Source organism: Caretta caretta, chromosome 11, assembly GCF_965140235.1.
Source record: "Caretta caretta isolate rCarCar2 chromosome 11, rCarCar1.hap1, whole genome shotgun sequence".
Taxonomy (NCBI): Eukaryota; Metazoa; Chordata; order Testudines; family Cheloniidae; genus Caretta; species Caretta caretta.
Genome location: NC_134216.1, coordinates 40,678,635 through 40,698,993, shown reverse-complemented (window position 1 = coordinate 40,698,993; position 20,359 = coordinate 40,678,635). Strand labels below are relative to the sequence as shown.

At 42.6% G+C, this 20,359-nt stretch overlaps 1 protein-coding gene across 5 annotated transcripts in view; it reads right to left on the bottom strand.

Moving 5' to 3' along the window:
• METAP1D (methionyl aminopeptidase type 1D, mitochondrial) overlaps nt 1-19,279 on the bottom strand; it is a 76,498-nt gene extending 57,219 nt beyond the window's left edge. For 2 of the 5 annotated variants that reach the window (XM_048868565.2, XM_048868567.2), the window contains exon 1: nt 18,490-18,834. In XM_048868565.2, the coding sequence (XP_048724522.1) occupies nt 18,490-18,529 (40 nt within the window). In that variant the 5' untranslated portion in view covers nt 18,530-18,834. Of the gene's footprint in view, nt 1-18,489; nt 18,835-19,130 lie in introns of those variants that run through there. The other 3 variants (XM_075117959.1, XM_048868564.2, XM_048868568.2) reach the window with 3 other exon arrangements.
• Nucleotides 19,280-20,359: the final 1,080 nt, after the last annotated feature.

Genomic DNA, 20,359 nt, shown 5'->3' with positions numbered 1-20,359 from the left:
GGGTGGGGAGGTGAGTCCGGCTTGGCTCCACCCACCAGGGCTCAGTGAGGGGTTCCTCCCCCTCCGGGTCTGTGGGAGGCCACTCTGCCTCACTACAGCTGGCAAGTTGTATATTGCTCCCTTATAGGGACAACGGACCTTTATTACCTGAACTGTCAGGAGAGGGCTGGACAGCGCAGTACAGAATACACATTTTTTGGGGGGTGGAATCCAGGATTGGGGATGAGTTGGGGTCACCCTGAATATAATAACCAAGGCTGCTGGAAGCCAGATTCTGGCTGGTGTTTGCTGACGGGATGCTGGAGTCAGAATTGCAAAACCAGGACTGTGGCTATACACAGACACTCCAGGAGTGACCTGCTTGCTGTTTGTGAGGCGCTCTTGTTGGGAGCCACAAAGTCAAAGCATTGTAAGGCATCCAAGGCTGCAAGGCAGAGGTGCCACAGCCCCTCACTCATCTGGATTGCACCCTGGAATGTCAGATCTTCCCACATTGTTAAGATCATATGCCAGTCCAATATATAAAATATTACACACCTTTTTGTTTCAGAAGCGAGGGTTGTGTTATTAAACATTATCAGATGAGCTATAGTTGGCCAGATCTTTTTAGGGAATGGGCTGCATTTATAAGACACAGGGACTGATTATAACTTTTATGGCTATCTGTGGATAGTGAAAAGTTTTTGATTACCCACCAGGAATTGGTGGGAATCACAGCTGTGTTTTGCTGACAGTGTGGAGGGAGACGCATTGTCCTAGCCCCATCTCCAAACTTGAATATTGTTTTTGAAATGGGAGACCTTGTGGTATGTACAGAGGTGGGAAATTGAACACGGGAGCAGGCACAAGTACAAGGCTTGTCCTATCAAAGAACCTAATACCCCTAGAGGAAGGCTTGACACAAGGGCTGTAGCAGAGGACCACAACTCATGCTACTTGGTCAGTAGCTTACAGTAATTCGTTCTTTACTTTGCAGTGATCTTAACTGTGACTGCAAGACTAAGAAGTGTTTGGAAAACTTTCTTTAGGCTTTTATAAAGTTGTCCTTTTGTACAGGCTTTAATAAAGTTATGCCCTCAGACCTTGAAACCCAAACATCTGTCAGTTTTTAATGGTGATATTAGATGCAACAGCAATATTACTGAAGTCATTTATTTAAATTGAAAAAGTCAGTTCAATAAAGTCATTATTCAGTACATTAAACAAAACCAATGCAATTATCTGAGTAGGATTCATCATGTCCTTGCACTTACTTAAAGAGCATAAAACAAACTGAATGGAGAGTTACAAAGAATAGCCTAGAGAGTGCTAGTATTCCTGTTTTTTTCCACTGCATGCATCCGATGAAATGAGCTGTAGCTCACGAAAGCTTATGCTCAAATAAATTTGTTAGCCTCTAAGGTGCCACAAGTACTCCTTTTCTTTTTGCTAGTATTCTTGGTCTCTCAACTTTCCACAAATGAAATGAAACAATGAAACTTCACTGAGTAACAGTTAAGATTGGTAAATGTTACTCCAAAGATGGTTACTCCTGTACGTAGTTCATTTAAAACACATTAAAAACTGAAAATAACTAAGTTTAAACAAACAATTTTGATACTGCTTAATACACTATATAGTAACACAGCCACAGACTGGAATTTTTTGTTTGTGCAAAAATCCAAAGAACCTTAACTCGGCTCAGTAGAGATACTTACTGCCTTCTATTCCACCTACCTCCAGTCCTGAAAGAACTTACACAAGTGCACAACTTTGCTCACAAGTAGTAATAGAGAAGTCAGTGGTACTTCTCACATGAGTAATTGTAAACATGTCTTTACAAGATTGGAGCATTTGTTTTGTTGGGGTTTTTTTTAATACTTACGTCCTGATCCTGAAAACCCATACTTACAAAAATAAGCATTTGCAAGATGAGGCCCCTAAGCTGAGGAGTTTACAATTTAAATTGGACAGACCATACAGTGCAAATACATAAAGGTGATCAAGGACCAGAAGGTCCAGTCTCAGAGTGGTGCACTGTTGCTTTTGGTTTGAGTTTTCTGTGTTGTTTTCTTCCTGAGTGGATCACTGTCGGCAGGATATCCAAAAGAACTGTGTCTCAAGGATGGATCCTTACAAACTGAATGTGGTCAGAAGTGAGCTGTAGCTCACGAAAGCTTATGCTCAAATAAATTGGTTAGTCTCTAAGGTGCCACAAGTACTCCTTTTCTTTTTGCGAATACAGACTAACATGGCTGTTACTGTGAAACCTAGAAAAGGAAGACGGTTCCAAGGACAGGATGCATCATGGAAGAAGACAAAAAACCAAGAGTAGAAGAAAGATAAAAAGGAGTCGTGGGTAGAGCAAACAGCATGAGGTGGTGGGAGTGAGATAATGCGGAAAGTGAGAAGAAGACAGTAATCAGTCATGCTACACCTCCTGGACCCAGAACTATACAGGGGAGACTTCCCACACACACTCTAAGGGCATTAGGATCCAGGTGGTGCTTCACCCCCACACAACAGCCTTGGGGAAAAGGTGCAGAGAGGAGCCAGCCAGACTCCAGCCAGTAGCAACAAGCAGCCAAAGCAGGGACCTTTTTCCACATTAGGACATTCCAGTCAAAACTGTAGAAACTTCTCTGACTTTCTCTGCCCTGTGTGGATTGGCTGCTTCCCCCAATCCTCCCTCTCCTTCATTGTCTTCTTGGTTGGCCTTTAGGCATTGCCATAATGATAAACATGGAAAGTGAGGAGAGAGCCAGTGAACAGACATGATGCAAGTGACAAGAGAGGAAGAGGATTTTAGTGGCAGTCTTTCAGGCGGACTGAAGGCGAGCAGGCCACTGGGGTGGGAAAGATTGTAGTAGTCAAGGCAAGAGATGGACAAGGCTTTTGGCAGAAAGGAAGGAGATGAAACATTTGAGAGATGTTAGAAAGGAAGAAACAAGAGTGTGCAGTGAGGGAGAGAGAAGGGAACTGAATGAAAATAGATCCCTGTCCTATGAAGATCTAACTTTTACAATTCTGAAAAAGAGTTCCTGTTGTTCAATTTTAAAAACCATTTTGAAGTTCAGATTTTTGCTATAGACAGCATAGGAGGGAGATATGGACTAACTTCCATGTTAAAAACTCCTGGACACAAAATATGAGAGAACGTTTGTAAATGACAACAGAAAACTAGACTTTGATCTCATGTAGTGCCTTTCATACTTGGGGTGTTACAAATTGCTTTAAATATTGTGCAGGCAAACAGCCATTATGCACTTATGAAGAGCTCACACATAATACTACTAGTTAGCATTTTTACAGCGCTTTTCATCTTCAAGTACTTTACAAACAAATCGTTAACCTTCACAGCACACTGGTGAGATAGGTAAACATCTCCATTCTGTAAGTGGAGAAACAGACAAAGAGATTAAGTGATTTGTCATTGCCACATATTATCAGAGCTGGGATCAGAATCCAAAGGCTCCTAGTCCTGTGCTCAGATCACACCTTTCACATATGTACAGCTGTGGAAAGGAGAACCTGTCCTATTGAGAAGGGGATGCTGGGCAGGATAACAAGATCTCCTATCATGTCTGAAAATGAGCAGGATGGTCCAATAGACACAGCACTGGAAAAGGTCTTGGGAGAACTGATTTTTATTTCAAGCTCTGCCCTGATCTACTGTGTGATGGTGACCATGGTCAGTTCATCTTTCTGTGCCTATACTTTCTCTCCCATGCTTTGTCTGCCTTGTTTATATAGAATATAAACTCTTCAAGGCAGGGATTATATGGTTTTATAGGGTTTAGTGTTAGGGGCCTCAATCTAAGATGAGGCCTCTAGGTACTGCCCTACTACAAATAATAAAATAACTTCTGCTTAATGTCTCAGACCTCCTGAAATTATCCACAATTCTGTGATGAGCATGGCTCTACCTTTATCTAGCAGCCACAACAATTCCCCATTATTGTTCACCTGCAATGGATATTTTTTTAATGGGATTATGCCCTCTTTGTGGTTATCCTGTTTTTTACCTCAGAAATATTAAGTACATCAAGACTGGTCTACTTGAAGGGGTGGGGAGGAGGGTGCTAAAATATTCTCCGAAATGTTTGTTAGACATTGGAGTTAAATATGTAAAAATAAAAGTGTTAAGTAGTCTGACAATTCTTTCCTCTCCCAACAGCTCAACTTTCAGCCTCTTGCCTCATGTGATACCAGAACTTCATAAGTGCTCCAGTCACGGTAGAGTCTTCCAGAGTAAACAAAACCCAATTTTTTTAAAAAAGCTTTCTTTGTAAATAAATATATATCATAAAGAAGGAACAATGGGCACATGCCCAATTTTTTCCCATCACAGATCACCTTTAACCTTTCAAATGTTATGGTGGTTGCTGTAATGAACACTTATTTCGATATTTCTCAGGCTATTATTATATGTACAAATGTACAATGGGATAAACAGTTAGTGCAATGAATATATATGAGAAAAGATAAGGGAGTAAGGGGATTAAAACCTGTTTGGCAGTGCAAACCAGGAACCTCTCGATTTCATCTGGCAGAATGCTCAAGGAGCACAGAGTTTCACAAAAAGAAAAGGAGTACTTGTGGCACCTTAGAGACTAACCAATTTATTTGAGCATAAGCTTTCGTGAGCTACAGCTCACTTCATCGGATGCATACTGTGGAAAGTATAGAAGATCTTTTTATACACACAAAGCATGAAAAAAATGGGTGTTTACCACTACAAAAGGTTTTCTCACCCCCCACCCCCCCACTCTCCTGCTGGTAATAGCTTATCTAAAGTGATCACTCTCCTTACAATGTGTATGATAATCAAGGTGGGCCATTTCCAGCACAAATCCAGGGTTTAACAAGAACGTCTGAGGAATGGGGAGGGGTAGGAAAAAACAAGGGGAAATAGGTTACCTTGCATAATGACTTAGTCACTCCCAGGCTCTATTCAAGCCTAAGTTAATTGTATCCAATTTGCAAATGAATTCCAATTCAACAGTCTCTCGTTGGAGTCTGGTTTTGAAGTTTTTTTGTTGTAATATTGCAACTTTCATGTCTGTAATCGCGTGACCAGAGAGATTGAAGTGTTCTCCGACTGGTTTATGAATGTTATAATTCTTGACATCTGATTTGTGTCCATTTATTCTTTTACGTAGAGACTGTCTAGTTTGACCAATGTACATGGCAGAGGGGCATTGCTGGCACATGATGGCATATATCACATTGGTGGATGTGCAGGTGAACGAGCCTCTGATAGTGTGGCTGATGTTATTAGGCCCTGTGATGGTGTCCCCTGAATAGATATGTGGGCACAGTTGGCAACGGGCTTTGTTGCAAGGATAGGTTCCTGGATTAGTGGTTCTGTTGTGCGGTATGTGGTTGTTGGTGAGTATTTGCTTCAGGTTGGGGGGCTGTCTGTAGGCAAGGACTGGCCTGTCTCCCAAGATTAGTGAGAGTGTTGGGTCATCCTTCAGGATAGGTTGTAGATCCTTAATAATGCGTTGGAGGGGTTTTAGTTGGGGGCCGAAGGTGACAGCTAGTGGCATTCTGTTATTTTCTTTGTTAGGCCTGTCCTAAGGGATTCTGGATCAGTTATATGCATAATAATTCACTGAAGGATGTCACGTGAGGTCTCTACTGAGAGCCAGTAACACCCTGGTCATCCTAACCATTCTGAAAACGTATGCAAAGATAGTATTTAAGGAGTTATGTACCTATACTGAAAATTATGTTATTAAGGTCTGAGAGTTGAAGCAGGTCACCAGGAGAAGACATACATGTCCCTTTCAGGCACGCAGGGGCTGCTTATCTATCTGTTGGGCTATATGCAAACTGAGTATTGTATATGCAATGGATACCTATCTGCATATTAATCCACCAGCTAATCAAAATTCTGAAATTAACAAGATATGATAAAATCTACAGGAAGGAACACACAGCAGGACGGTGTCCAGTTTATGGATAAAGCTCAAAGGACTGTTTTGATATATCTGGGCTTGCAAAGGACCACCCTGGTATCTTTTACCTAAGAAGTAAGCAGACAGTGGGCTTGCTTCATGAACAGAACATCCCAGCCAAGCCTGGCTATAGTACGCTGGAAGGATTTGGGGTGAGCTTTTGCTTTTATGACATAATAATGTCCTATTACTGTAGTTAAGTTTGGGCTCTAATACGTGTGTTATGATTTTATTTTATATGTAACTCTGTTTCAAATATTTCTGCTTGCTATCATTTCAATCTTCTTTCTTTGTTAAATAGACTTATATTTGTTTTCACTATAAACAAATCTAAGGTTAAGCCAAGATGTGGTCTAACAAGTAAGCTGTGGTGATCGTGTACTGTTCCTTTGGGAACAGTACTTCTGAGAACGTCTAGTAGATCAGGGCCTTGACACTGCAGGGGGGTTCTGAGAGGACTCGGGGGGTTGGAGTGCACCTTTCACTAACCTGCATGAAGAAAGAGAAAGGGGCCGGTGAGTACTAGTGTTGCCCATAGCTGGTGGAGTCAGGGAGCTGACCCCAGCAGGCACAGACAAGATGTCCTCACACTAAGGGCAAGTGGCAGCAAGATGCCTCACAACCAGGGATTCTAGAAATCTGTTTGCCATGGAAAAATGTGGAATTTGCGTTTTTACACAGAACCTTCAGTTTTTACATTTTGTGAAAAATAATAACCATATACATTAGAAACCTGTTTATCTGAGCCTCATTCTCCGGCTCTGTGTGTTAACTGAAGCTCACCCCAAATTCTTCCAGCGTATTATAGCCAGGCGTGGCTGGGATGTTCTGTTCATGAAGCAAGTACATGATAGTCTGAGCCCCAGTCGAGGGAAACTAAAGTTCAGCGTTTCATTTTAATCATGGAAAAACATGGATTTTTATGTTTTTCTGTCAGAGAATTTTGGTTTTTTCATCATGGAAAACTAGGATCCCTGCTCACACCCCTGGGCATCCCCAGGAAGTGTCACAGGCAGAAAAAGTAATGAATGTTCTCTGAAGGGATGCCTGGCTCACCTGGACAGAACAGCTGATGTAGGGAAAAGAAGCCACTTCATATTGGCCCTCTAAAACTTTAAATAAAAAAAATAAAAAAATAAGAAAAAAGAACCAGCAAGGAGACAGAGTCCTAAACAACATGAAGAGGCAGCTGTTGAGTATGCAAACAGTTAAAAAGCGTCCTCTAAAACTAAAGTGGTTTTTATTTTGTTTTAAAGTAGTATGGCCTGAGGTTATAATTATGGCTTATTTTTAAACAAAATCCTATGGCTTTTGCTTCTGCCATACCAAATCCATATTTTCCTTATATATGCACAACAAACTTACAGCCCCAGATGAAAATAAAGGCATGTAGAAGCAAACTAAAAATAAACCAAACAGGAAATGCAATTAAGTTTAATTACATTGAATGCTAACACTCACCCTGCAATCATAACAAATGTTAAAATATTTTCTAATGAAAGATCCACCAAGATAATATTATGCAGCTAATAATAATATATTTGTATAATGTCTAAATAGTATACCATTATAAAGAGACTATGAACCAGACTAGAGAAATAAAACATGTAAGAACAAAATTAATGTAATTGTGTCTACCAGTTAAATTCTGTTAGTATAAACAATGGTAGTAATATTGTCAAAGATCAGCAGATAACTACAGAGCTATAAGTAACATATTTATTATTTTATTTAATAATTTGTCACTCTTTTGGTAAGCAGTAATCAAGAGATATCAAGATAACTTCTTTCACTGAATAAACTGTTGACTGTGTTTGTATTTATTCTATTTTAAAAGAATCCTTTTCCCTTAATTACCAAAAACCCAAAAGAGGTTTCACTAATGGTGATGTACACTAGCCCATGGGTATAACATGATACCATGTAACACCAGCAAATAAAATAATAAAAGCAAGAGCCAAAGCTTGAACACAAAAAGAAAAGGAGTACTTGTGGCACCTTAGAGACTAACCAATTTATTTGAGCATGAGCTTTCGTGAGCTACAGCTCAACTTCCTTGGGAATTCTGGTACTATAGGTCTTAGATTCCTTAACAGAGGGGATCATGTTCATCAGTTACAACAGTCCATCTGGGCCTAGGTCTAGGTAGACTGTTTGATGAAGTCTAGGCGCCACCAGGTAACAGCAGTGGTCAGGGATCCTGCCAGACATGTGTAACTAAAATCTAAAAAATGAAATTAAAACACTACTTTAGTCGAACAGTCTCTTTCTATAGGATGTCATAACTGTAAAACAGAGACTGTACACAACACAGACAACTCCTTGTATACTTTCAGTAACATTCTCATGTATTTAATAAAAGAAGTTAGCCACTAACACTTCATTTTAATTGCAAAAGCCTACAATTGCAACAACCACCGAAAAACAAATGAAGGCTCGAGATCTCACCATCCAGTAAAGTGGCATGAAAAAGCAAATAAGCAATGGAATCTACTCTTCCCTTCCTTCATTAAAATATTTTTAAAACAATTTCTAAATGCTATGAAAATGTGTTCATTTAAATGTTTTTGTACCTCAGTTTTTTTGGTACCTTGATAAATTTTTTTGTACCTTGATAATTCTGAAAATTATCTACCTACAGCTATGGATTCTAGAAACAGTTTTAATGTAAACAAACATTCTCTGAAGTTATAGATCACGTAAAATAACATTTGTTGCTTTTAAAAGACTATCTAATTGGGTTGGGACAGCAAAATTGTGACTGTTAACACTCCTCATGTTGAACTGTGAGCTTTTGTTTTCATTTGCTCTTGGTTCAAGACAGTCAAAAACCACACTGGATAGGATCTAAAACTAGAAAACCATTTTCTTTCTGGTTCTACTTCAGCTGTGGCCAGATTTTACACAGAACAATTCCACCATTTAAAGACAAAAACTTCAGACTTTAGCCTTATCAAATACAAATCAGAATGCTGGCATTGTTGTTTGCTTGCTTTGTTTTTGCTTCTATCAGCCTTGAGAGTGCACAAAACGAACTTGGAATTTTGTCAGAATGAAACAGTTTTCCAGGGCTACAAAACATATGCAACATAGTATATTAGAACTCCACTAGTACATATATTGTGATATTTTTGCCTATGACTGTTATAAGTGACTTCAGGACTAAAGAATGAAATTAAGTGTGAAAGCTAAAGCGAAATGAGGACACTATCAAAACACAGAAAGCTGGTCCCTATTTTAAAGGGGCACAGTCATCTTACTTTAAGCCCATTTTACTTTTGTTTAAATGTCAGTAAAAACAGTTGTTTGTTCATTTTAACATGGCCCTGTAATGCTGGAAATACAAACACCACTGTACTAGGTTAGGAGAATCAAAAAATGAAACTGAGTGATCTAGTGTCATCATTCAGTTGAGCGAGATGGATGTAGTAAAAATGGGCAAATACCTAAACCTTGGATTCAAACACTCCTAAATTTTGAGGAGTTCAGATCCTAATCTGGACAAGTTGGGCCTATCTCTATGAGAAAATCAAAAAACGAACAGTGAAGAGTAAATTAGATTTTTATTTGTTCAGTTTTAATAATGTAAAATCTAAGAACTGGTAAGGATATATAATTGGAGGAAAATATAGTTTGTAGCTGCTTTATTTTCCCAGCTAACCTTAGCTAACAGTAGGAATAATATATTTTCAAAATTGGAGCTTGCAAGTTTTCATGCCTGTTTGGTAGAGATAAATACAGATATGGGCATCCTGTAGAAATCAGTCTGTTTTTCAGCTGCATAACTATTATTAGATGTGACCATAACTAACCATTTCATATATGCTGTATCTTTAGTATTACACACTGTATCTTCACGATATATGGTAGCTTAAGTAGAAAAAACTATCTTTTTTCTTGCATATAGGAATATGATCTATGGATGCGTCCACTGCAAGATATCTTAATATAAAAAGAAAAGGAGTACTTGTGGCATCTTAGAGACTAACCAATTTATTTGAGCATGAGCTTTCGTGAGCTATAGCTCACTTCGGTGAGCTATAGCTCACGAAAGCTCATGCTCAAATAAATTGGTTAGTCTCTAAGGTGCCACAAGTACTCCTTTTCTTTTTGCGAATACAGACTAACACGGCTGTTCCTCTGAAACCTATCTTAATATAGATGAAGAAAATTTGAGGGTAAGTATGTGGTGAGCATACTAGAGTTTACAGGAATATTCTGTTATAGTGTCACTAGAGGCAGGCCCTGAAGTCAAACCATTAATTCTCATTCTCAGAGAAATTAAGTGAAAGCCTGTGGTAGGGAGTTAAAAAAGAGCGGTTGGGGAGAGTGTAAAGGGAAAAAAAAAAAAGCATTCGAGATAGTGTTGTTTTTTCCTTCTTTATAGTGTATACCAAAGGCCTGGTTTTATTATTATTTTAATTATATCAATTCCCTATCCCTATTTTTTCTATTAGAAATTCAAATCTCTTCCAGCCCGATAGGCTCTATGGTGACTGGAGAACTAGTGAAACTAGGAGAACCAAGGTTTCAGAGTAACAGGCGTGTTAGTCTGTATTCGCAAAAAGAAAAGAAGTACTTGTGGCACCTTAGAGACTAACCAATTTATTTGAGCATAAGCTTTCGTGAGCTACAGCTCACTTCATCGGGTGCATACTGTGGAAACTGCAGAAGACATTATATACACAGAGACCATGAAACAATACCTCCTCCCACCCCACTCTCCTGCTGGTAATAGCTTATCTAAAGTGATCACTCTCCTTACAATGTGTATGAAAATCAAGGTGGGCCATTTCCAGCACAAATCCAGGTTTTCTCACACACACACACACACACACACAAACTCACTCTCCTGCTGGTAATAGCTCATCCAAACTGACCACTCTCCTTACAATGTGTATGATAATCAAGGTGGGCCATTTCCAGCATAAATCCAAGTTTAACCAGAACGTCTGGGGGGGGGGGGGGGGTAGGAAAAAACAAGGGGAAATAGGCTACCTTGCATAATGACTTAGCCATTCCCAGTCTCTATTTAAGCCTAAATTAATAGTATCCAATTTGCAAATGAATTCCAATTCAGCAGTTTCTCGCTGGAGTCTGGATTTGAAGTTTTTTTGTTTTAAGATAGCGACCTTCATGTCTGTGATTGCGTGACCAGAGAGACTGAAGTGTTCTCCGACTGGTTTATGAATGTTATAATTCTTGACATCTGATTTGTGTCCATTTATTCTTTTACGTAGAGACTGTCCAGTTTGACCAATGTACATGGCAGAGGGGCATTGCTGGCACATGATGGCATATATCACATTGGTGGATGTGCAGGTGAACAAGCCTCTGATGGTGTGGCTGATGTTATTAGGCCCTGTGATGGTGTCCCCTGAATAGATACGTGGGCACAGTTGGCAACGGGCTTTGTTGCAAGGATAGGTTCCTGGGTTAGTGGTTCTGTTGTGTGGTATGTGGTTGTTCGTGAGTATTTGCTTCAGGTTGGGGGGCTGTCTGTAGGCAAGGACTGGCCTTGAACCAAGAAAGTGACAGTTCAGCAACTGAGTGGAAGACATTTTTAGTCAGGCTGTTTAAGAACTTTTTTGTTTGTTTGTTCAGGGTTTTTGGCCAGCTATTTAACATCAATGAGTAATTTAAGGGAAGGGTAGTTTAGTGGTTAAGACACTTATGTGGGACTCTGGAGACTGGCTGTGCCACAGACCCTCTGTGTTTCAATTCTCTGTCTGTAAAATGGAGATAATTCCTTTCCCCCCACTCTTTAGTCTTGTTTATTTAGCCAATGAGCTCTTTGGGGCAGTGGGCGTTGTACTATATATATGTTGTCTGCAGTGTTGTTGTAGCCATGTTGGTCCCAAGCAGGGGTGTGTACAGGAATAAAAATTTGGCCGCTTTTGGAGGGGCACTTTCTGTGCCCCGCAGGACCAGAGGACCTGGCTTGTCCCTCTCCCCTGCAGCCAGAGGAGCTGACTCTCCCTCCCACAGCCAGGCCGGTGGAGCTGGCTCTACTCCCCATCCTCCACAGTCCCGGGCCAGTGGCGCTCACTCTCCCCCAGCAGCTGGAGGAGCTGGTTTCCCCCCGCCGTGGCTCCAGGGTCAAAGGAGCTGTCATCTCCCACCCCAGCCCAGGGCCAGAGGAGCTTGCACTCCCTGCCCCAGCTCTGGAGTTTTCTGCCCCTACCAATTGGGGGAGCAGGGGGGGACACGTGCCCCTGCTTGCCCCCACCCCCTCCTTGCACACTCCCCTGGTCCCAGGACAAGGACTAAGAGGTCAAATATGAAGTGACTACTGTTTTGTGAAAGCTGTTCACCCATGGGTTATATGGTCTTTTTGCCTTTTATCATTTTTTTGAGAGTTCATTCAAGAACATAGTGATATTCTTGTATCACCCACAGAGTTATTTAGTGCACTGGATGAGGTACACCACATGTTGTGATAGGCATGTGGAGGACCCATGGATCTTGAAAGGTGTGTTGTGGGCGGTATTTCATCACAGCACTGCAGAAGGTCCCTGGGGATGGGGTTGCAGAGTTTCTCTTGGAGTTGTTTGGGGAAAGATTTGATGATATCCTTAAATTCTTGGGTGAATTATGGTATGGGGTATTCTTTGAGTTCTTTATAGCAGGTGGTGTCAGAGAGTTGTAGGTTGGCCTCATTGATGTAATCATCCTGGTTGTCATCACAGAAATCACCTCTACATCAACATCCCTCACCATGATGGCACTGCTCCCTGCCTCAAATAGCCACAAGACAATGGAAAACATTCAGATATCCACCCCAAACACATCGCCAAACTCATCCATTTCATCCTCACCCATAAAAATTTTACATTCAGCAACAAGCACTGTCCAAACCATGAGAATAGCCATGGGGACTAGAATGGGTCCCCAGTAAGCCACCTTGAAGAAGAATTATTGGACAAATGCACCATGAAACCAATGATATATCTCAGTAACATCAATGATATTTTCATCCCCTGGACAGACAACCTATACTCCTGCACAGATTTCCACCACAACTTCACCCTCTCTCTAGAACACTTCCAAACCAACATCAGCTTCAACAATGGAATCCTACAGACAACTATATACAAGAAACCCATAGATCACCACACTTACCTTCACAGATCCAGTAACCACATCGAGCACATCAAGAAATCAAAGCTCAGAGATACCACAGAATACGTTCCAAGGAGAAGGCCCAGGACACCTTAACACACTTAAAACCGTGGTCACCAAGCAAGGACACACAAATACCCTGAAAGAACCTGCTTCAATACAGAAGAAAGAAAAAACACAAAAAACACCAATAGCATACCCCAGCAGTCACCTTCCATCCCACATTGGAATCCATCTGGGGTGTCATTAAACTATTATAACTGATACTCAGTGGGGACCGCATCCTTAAAGAAATCTTTCCCAAACTCTCTCTTTGCACCTCCAAACAAGCCCCCAGCCTTGCCAAGCCCATCATCAGAAGCAAGCTGACCAAGACACGCTATCTCAAAGCAGCACCAGACTCTGCCAAAACCTGCAGAATATCTCCATTGCTACGATGATCAAGACGCTCCACAACCCATCATTCAGGATTCTTGAGTCCTACACATGCCTATCACAATATGTGGCATACCTCATCACGTGCACTAAATGCCCCAATAACAACTATGTGAATGAAACGAGAGAATCACTAGACTCTCGAATGAACTCACACAGAAAAATGATAAAAGACAAAACGACAATATCACTCATGGTCAAACACTTTTCACAAAACTATCACTCTCTATCTGACCTCTTAGCCCTTGCCCACAAAGGCAACCTACACAACACCTTCAAAAGATGAGCCTGGGAGCTTAAATTCATAACTTTGTTTGACACTAAAAGCCATGGACTCAATAAAGACACTGGATTTATGGCTTGTTACAACAAGCTGCAACCCACTAACCCTCCTTTGTCCTCGGACAGCAGAGGTGTTAACTGCCCACTTCACCTCGAATGGTCTCTTGCAACATGTACATAAGAACAACCATCAGATTAAAGGTCCATCTAGCCCAGTATCCTGTCTTCCAGCAGTGGTCAGGATACTGGGTTAGATTTTAGTAAGAGTATGATTACCTGTTCTGATCCATTCCCTATCGCCCATTCCCAGCTTCTGGCAAAAACATAACTCCTTATGCTTAACAATGTGTTCCACCTTGTATTTAGCTGTGACACTCTGGAGTACCTTTCCCAGACCTGAAGATGAATCATAGAATCATAGAATATAAGGGTTGGAAGGGACCCCAGAAGGTCATCTAGTCCAACCCCCTGCTCGAAGCAGGACCAATTCCCAGTTAAATCATCCCAGCCAGGGCTTTGTCAAGCCTGACCTTAAAAACCTCTAAGGAAGGAGATTCTACCACCTCCCTAGGTAACGCATTCCAGTGTTTCACCACCCTCTTAGTGAAAAAGTTTTTCCTAATATCCAATCTAAACCTCCCCCACTGCAACTTGAGACCATTACTCCTCGTTCTGTCATCTGCTACCATTGAAAACAGTCTAGAGCCATCCTCTTTGGAACCCCCTTTCAGGTAGTTGAAAGCAGCTATCAAATCCCCCCTCATTCTTCTCTTCTGCAGGCTAAACAATCCCAGCTCCCTCAGCCTCTGTGTAAGCTTGAAAACGTGTCTCTTTCACCAACAGAAGTTGTTGGTCCAGCAAAAGGTATTATCTCTCAACCACCTTGTCTCTGTACTATATATACATATAGCGTCTAGCACCAGGATTCTAGTAAGAGTATCTAGGTGGTACTATAAACACAAAATAAATGATCTGGGATCCAGGATGTCTTTGTTAAAGACACAGCACTTTCACCTTTTCTATTAAGTTGTTAAATTGGCAAATACAATTAGATCTTCTCTTCACTGGCTGTAAAACTCTTACTAATATGGTTCAAACATAGTTGTAGCAAAATTGAGTTTAGGATAATTGTAAGGCTTGTCTCAAACAGTTTTTTTAAAGTGTACATCTAATGCAGTTCTGCCCCCACCTGCATTTGTGCAGACCACTCATACTATTGTAAACCAGTTCTCATTGCACAGGAGTTTCAATCATGTTTTAAAAGTTTTAAAATGCAATTCTACAGACAGTAAAGCAGGCGCTATTTGAATCAATTTGTAGTAACGTTTACTTTTAGAATATAAAAGAGCTTTTTATCTTTCCACAAGCATACCTATCACAATAATTCAACTTTTATTAACATTAAAAATACACAGTTTTCTAAAAAAAAGAGTATGCTCCCCAATCAAGTTTCTTTGATAATTGGTGGAGGGTATTTACCCAGCATTCAAATTCCCAATATCCAAGGTTTTCAGATATGCTTATTTTCCCAGTTTCTAGAAACAGTTCCATCACAATGAACAATCCTTTTTCATAATTTATCAAAATATTTTTAAAAATCCATTAAAAGATATCAGTAAGGCACAGCTGACAAAAACAAGGTAATTTATATTCAATTTAGATGGAATAGATTCCCTTAGCTCAACAGCAATCTTTTAAACTGGGCTGTCCAGTTCAGGGAAAATCAGCCCTACACAAACGCTTTGGTGGTTTTGGTTTACAAACATCTCATAAAGCAGAACTGAGAAGGAAACTAGATAAAGTAAGGTGCCCTGAGAGGAGCTTTGATATCTAAACAAAATAAAAATAACTTGGGACAATAAAATGGATAACAGACACAAGTTTGCACCCACAGGGAGAAAGAAAGTGCCAAGCAAGATTTAATCATAGAATATCAGGGTTGGAAGGGACCTCAGGAGGTCATCTAGTCCAACAACCCCCTGCTCAAAGCAGGACCAATCCCCAATTTTTGGCCCAGATCCCTAAATGGACCCTTCAAGGATTGAACTCACAACCCTGGGTTAAGCAGGCCAATGCTCAAACCAGGCTGCAGAGGTCCCAGCTACAAAAGCAGAAATTGGTGAAACAAAGCACTCAAAGCAAGACATGCTAGACTAGAAGCCCTGGAAAACCTTGCCAGGTTTTGAAGCTTCTGAAATTTAGAGAAAAGTGACAGTGTGAAGCCCTCTAAACTGTTACGTTAAAATCCAATTAATTTGAGACTCAAGCCAGAAAATAACTCTTTATACACAGAGCAGCGCTACCGCATAGTTCAGGGAAAAGAATGGATGTGAATGACAGAGGGAAGATCCACCAGGTACCAGAAATAAAAATAAATAACTAAGAGTTTGAATCTGAAGGACAAACCGTGTGGCTTTTTACGGACTTGAGTAAAGTAAAATTTCCTTACTGATACAAACATTCATCACTAAAGAAACTGACATTTCTGCCCTTCAAAGTTCAGGGTTATATACAAAGGACTTTTATATTTTCAAACTCAAAGTCTGCTCCAAAACTGTTGTATAGACTTAAAACAAGAAGTATGGCAGAAGATATGGGCTCCTTATACAAGAGAAAGGAGACTGAACTTTTGTTACGTATTAGCTCTAACCTTATGCTTTAGTTGGAAGCATGCAGAGTTTGGCTTAATGTTACAGTTAATGGTTCTAATATTTTCAGTTTATGCTCTGTTATTGTAACAGATTATTTAACAGACTTTTCCAGAACAACATGAAAGAACTTTTCCTTCATGAAAGACCATTATTTCTCACTCCTTACAGATTTAGAGACCAATTCTTACTCAAGCAAGTACTTTGATAGGATTATTAATTTGCAACCCCTCAAAAGCATGGCTGCCCGAAACAGCTTCCAATCTTATATCATGTGACAAAATAAAACGAAGTGGGGAAGGGGTTCAGAGAGAAAAACAACAGAAATCACAGCAATAAGATTATACAGTTACTCAGCAAAGGTAAGTGCATAGCATGTCTGAACAATTTTTTAAAATAGTTTTTAATCAATATGCTACTTAAATAAAAATAAATTGTCTTGGCTGACTCGCTTCTTGTGGGTTTCATGTTAGAAGTGGTGCTTTTAGGAGGGATTTGAACAAGGGGAGAGCGATGACCTGGCAAATAAGTTTGGGGAGCATATTGTGCACATAGGTGGCAGTGTGGAAAAAGGTACGGAGTGAGCACTAATCATGAGGGTTTGCACGATTGGACCCTTATTAAGGAGACAAGAGGTAGCTGAGATGCATGCACACACTTCTGTCAATATATTGAACCTATTGCTGATACAAACAACAGCTGAAATTATAACTGAATGGTTAGAAGAAAATAATTATCCTGTGTCTTTATATTATGTATTCAGTAGTACTTTGGGCCTGATATGATTTTAAGACCGCATCATCTAATCCTGCTCAGAGCTGGTTTAATAAACACAGACAGTAATACCCAATATGAAGGCTGCCATTTTATATTAAGGCTCCCAAAGTGACTAATTCTGGTAGAGCTGATGCAGCGCAAGCAACAGAAGAATTTTTTTGAAAGTTATCCTGATGTAGACTGGGACCTTCTGTAGGAATGGGTTTGTTTGTGCCTTGTGTGTAGTAGTGTGTCGGGGTGGACAGCACTGTGTTCCCCCTCTCCCTTGGGTATGGTGAGTTTTCTATATCTGCATAATAGTTTCACTTGTAGGAATGGGTTATTTTGGGTCACAATCTCTGCCTGCAGGGACAGGAAGAGAATCCCTCCCCTTGAAAAGATTTTGGAAGAGGGATATTTTCCTGTGTGTTTTACACTCCCTAGAACGCAAAAAGAAAAGGAGTACTTGTGGCACCTTAGAGACTAACCAATTTATTTGAGCTCACGAAAGCTCATGCTCAAATAAATTGGTTAGTCTCTAAGGTGCCACAAGTACTCCTTTTCTTTTTGCGAATACAGACTAACACGGCTGTTCCTCTGAAACTCCCTAGAACGTATAGGTGGGATTTTACTCTCGTATGTGTGCATCTATAAAAAGCATTGTCTACTCTAGAAACTCAGAAATAAAATTTCTGTTAGTTCCACTAAAATGGTGTGAGCATAACAGAGGAAAGTGTACACAAGCTTCCCATGGCAGGACCAATTTTTACCATTGTTCAGTTACACTTGCTTTTACCATTAATTACAATGGCAGTAAAGAGGTCCAGCCGTTGAAACCTTGTCTACACAACATCTCTCAAGAATGTTAAACCTAGTGGGAATTTTCCCCCAAAATTTCTACAGCGTAGACACAGTCTCTCCATCAAGGAAAAGGGGAGGAGGATGAAGTTGTTGCGAGTTACACCGCGCCTCCTTGGAAAAGGAAAATGACAGCGTTCGTCACTGTCTGTCTCCCAGGGATCAGTGATTTTGTTGTGTGTGTTACACCTTCTTCCCATGGGGGAGCCCAGCAGCGGGCGTTAGCGTCTCCCGAGCAGGGGAGTGTGGAGAGAAGATCATTTTGCTGTATAGGTTTATTACAGTCGGTCTCCGGGGTGGGGGGAGGATTGTGTCTCTCTCGGGGGCGGAGGAAGGATTCTGCTAAGTGGTGTTTTTGGTAAGGCTGCCGCCTCCGGGGAAAGATACGTTAGTGGGTTTTACAAGGAAACTTTCACCGCCACGCACAGAGTGGGGAACTCACTCACCTCCGCTCAGCAGCGTGCAGGCAGCCCTGGGCGCCGCCATCTTGAACAGATGGGCCAGCGTCACGTGGGCACGGGCGGCTGGGGCGGGGGTGGGGGACCTGCCCGGCGGGAGGGGCGCGCAGCGCACGCACAGCCCGCCCTCCCGGCTGGTCGCGGGTAACCGATGCTGCAGCGCCCCGACCCCCAGCCCAGCCTGGCTGAGCCACTCTGCCCGCCGGGCTCGGAGCAGGGAGCGCCTGGGGCTTTGCCCCGCTCTCAGCCGGCCCGGCGGTCCCTGGAGCGCGGCTTTCCCGGCCGAGGTTCCTTGGAGAACGGAAGCGGGAGAGCGAGGTTAGAGGAGAGCCCGCCCCCGCCTGGGGCTGCCGCCTCGCCCCGCCCCGCCCGCTGCCCCACCGGCCTGCCGCCGCCTGGGCCAGCTGAGGGCCACTGTCGGGTGTCCTCATGCGCCCTGGTCACTCGGCTCCTTGCCCAAGGCCTCTAGCCCCCGCGGCCCGCTCCGAGAGTGCTACGCTTCGCAGGGCAGAAGTCCCCAAGCCGCCTCCCTACAGCCCCCAGCTGAACGGGTCGCTGGTGGCCCACCGCCCTTTCCCGAGCCCTCCCTTCCCTTCCTCCGCACCCCCCTCCTTACTGCCAGTGCTCACAAGGGAAAGTCATGAGCCTGCTGCGGCCTCCTGCTTCTAAGCCGCTGTAGCACTGGAGGAGGCAGCTAGCTTGGCCTCGCCCCTGTTACAGCCGCTTTTGCAGGCATCCAACTGAGCTCCTCTTGATAATATTGAGGTTGGACAGCTCTTAAAGTGAGGAGGTGGAACAAGCAGCACTGGAACCTGCCAGACCGTCTCTGAGCTCCGTTCAGAAAGTGCGTCACAGAGCAGGGCTTGAAAACTTTCCCAAGGCCCTGTCTCCACTGGCAAGTTTGTGCGCAGTAAAGCAGCTTTGAGTGCTGTAACTCCCGAGGTGCACACACGGCCAAGCCACATCGTGCACAGAAACCGCGCAGCTGCAGTGCTCTAAAAAAACCACTCCAAGGGACGTAGAGCTTTCTGCACCAGGGCTACAGCACTGCAGTGCCCGTGTAGACACCGTGGTGATTACAGAGCTGTGCCTGGAACTCCGGGAGGTGTCCCACGCTGCCTGTTCTCACCTCTCTGGCCATCGGTTTGAACTCAGCTGCCATGCCCTCAGGTGATCAACCAGCAGCCCTATCCCGTATATTCCTTTGCAAATTTGAAAGTCCCCTTCCTGTTTGCTCAGTGATGCGTGCCGTGGTCACAGTGCAGCTTTCCAGGTGGGCATGCCTGCTCCATGCAGGCATGCCTGCTCCATGCACCAGGCGATCCTCTGCTTAGAGCAATGCTGAGCTGCTGGACCTCATCGGCATTTGGGGAGAGGAGGCAGTGCAATCACAGCTGCACTCCAGCCATCAGAATTATGATACCCACGGTGCATTTCTAGATGCATGACAAAAAGGGGCCACGACTGGGACACCCTGCAGTGCAGGGTCAAAGTGAAGGAGCTGCAGAATGCCTACCACAAGGCACAGGAGGCAAACCGCCACTCCGGTGCTGCGCCCACAAGCTACCAGTTCTACAAAGAGCTGGACACAATACTCTGGTGACCTCACCTCCACTGCAAAGGAGCCTGTGGATACTTCGTTGGCTTGTGTGCCAATCGAGAGTGGACCGAGCCAGGAGGCGGCGGCAATCTTGGACCAAGAGGGGGAGGGGTCCCAGAGGCAGAGGATGACTTGTAGGCCAGAGATGCATGCAGTCAGGAGCTCTTTTCTACCCTGGAGGAGCTTAGCCAATCACAGCAGTCGGATCTTGGCAAAGCACAAACAGGAGAGGAGGCCCCTGGTAAGTGGATCTGATTT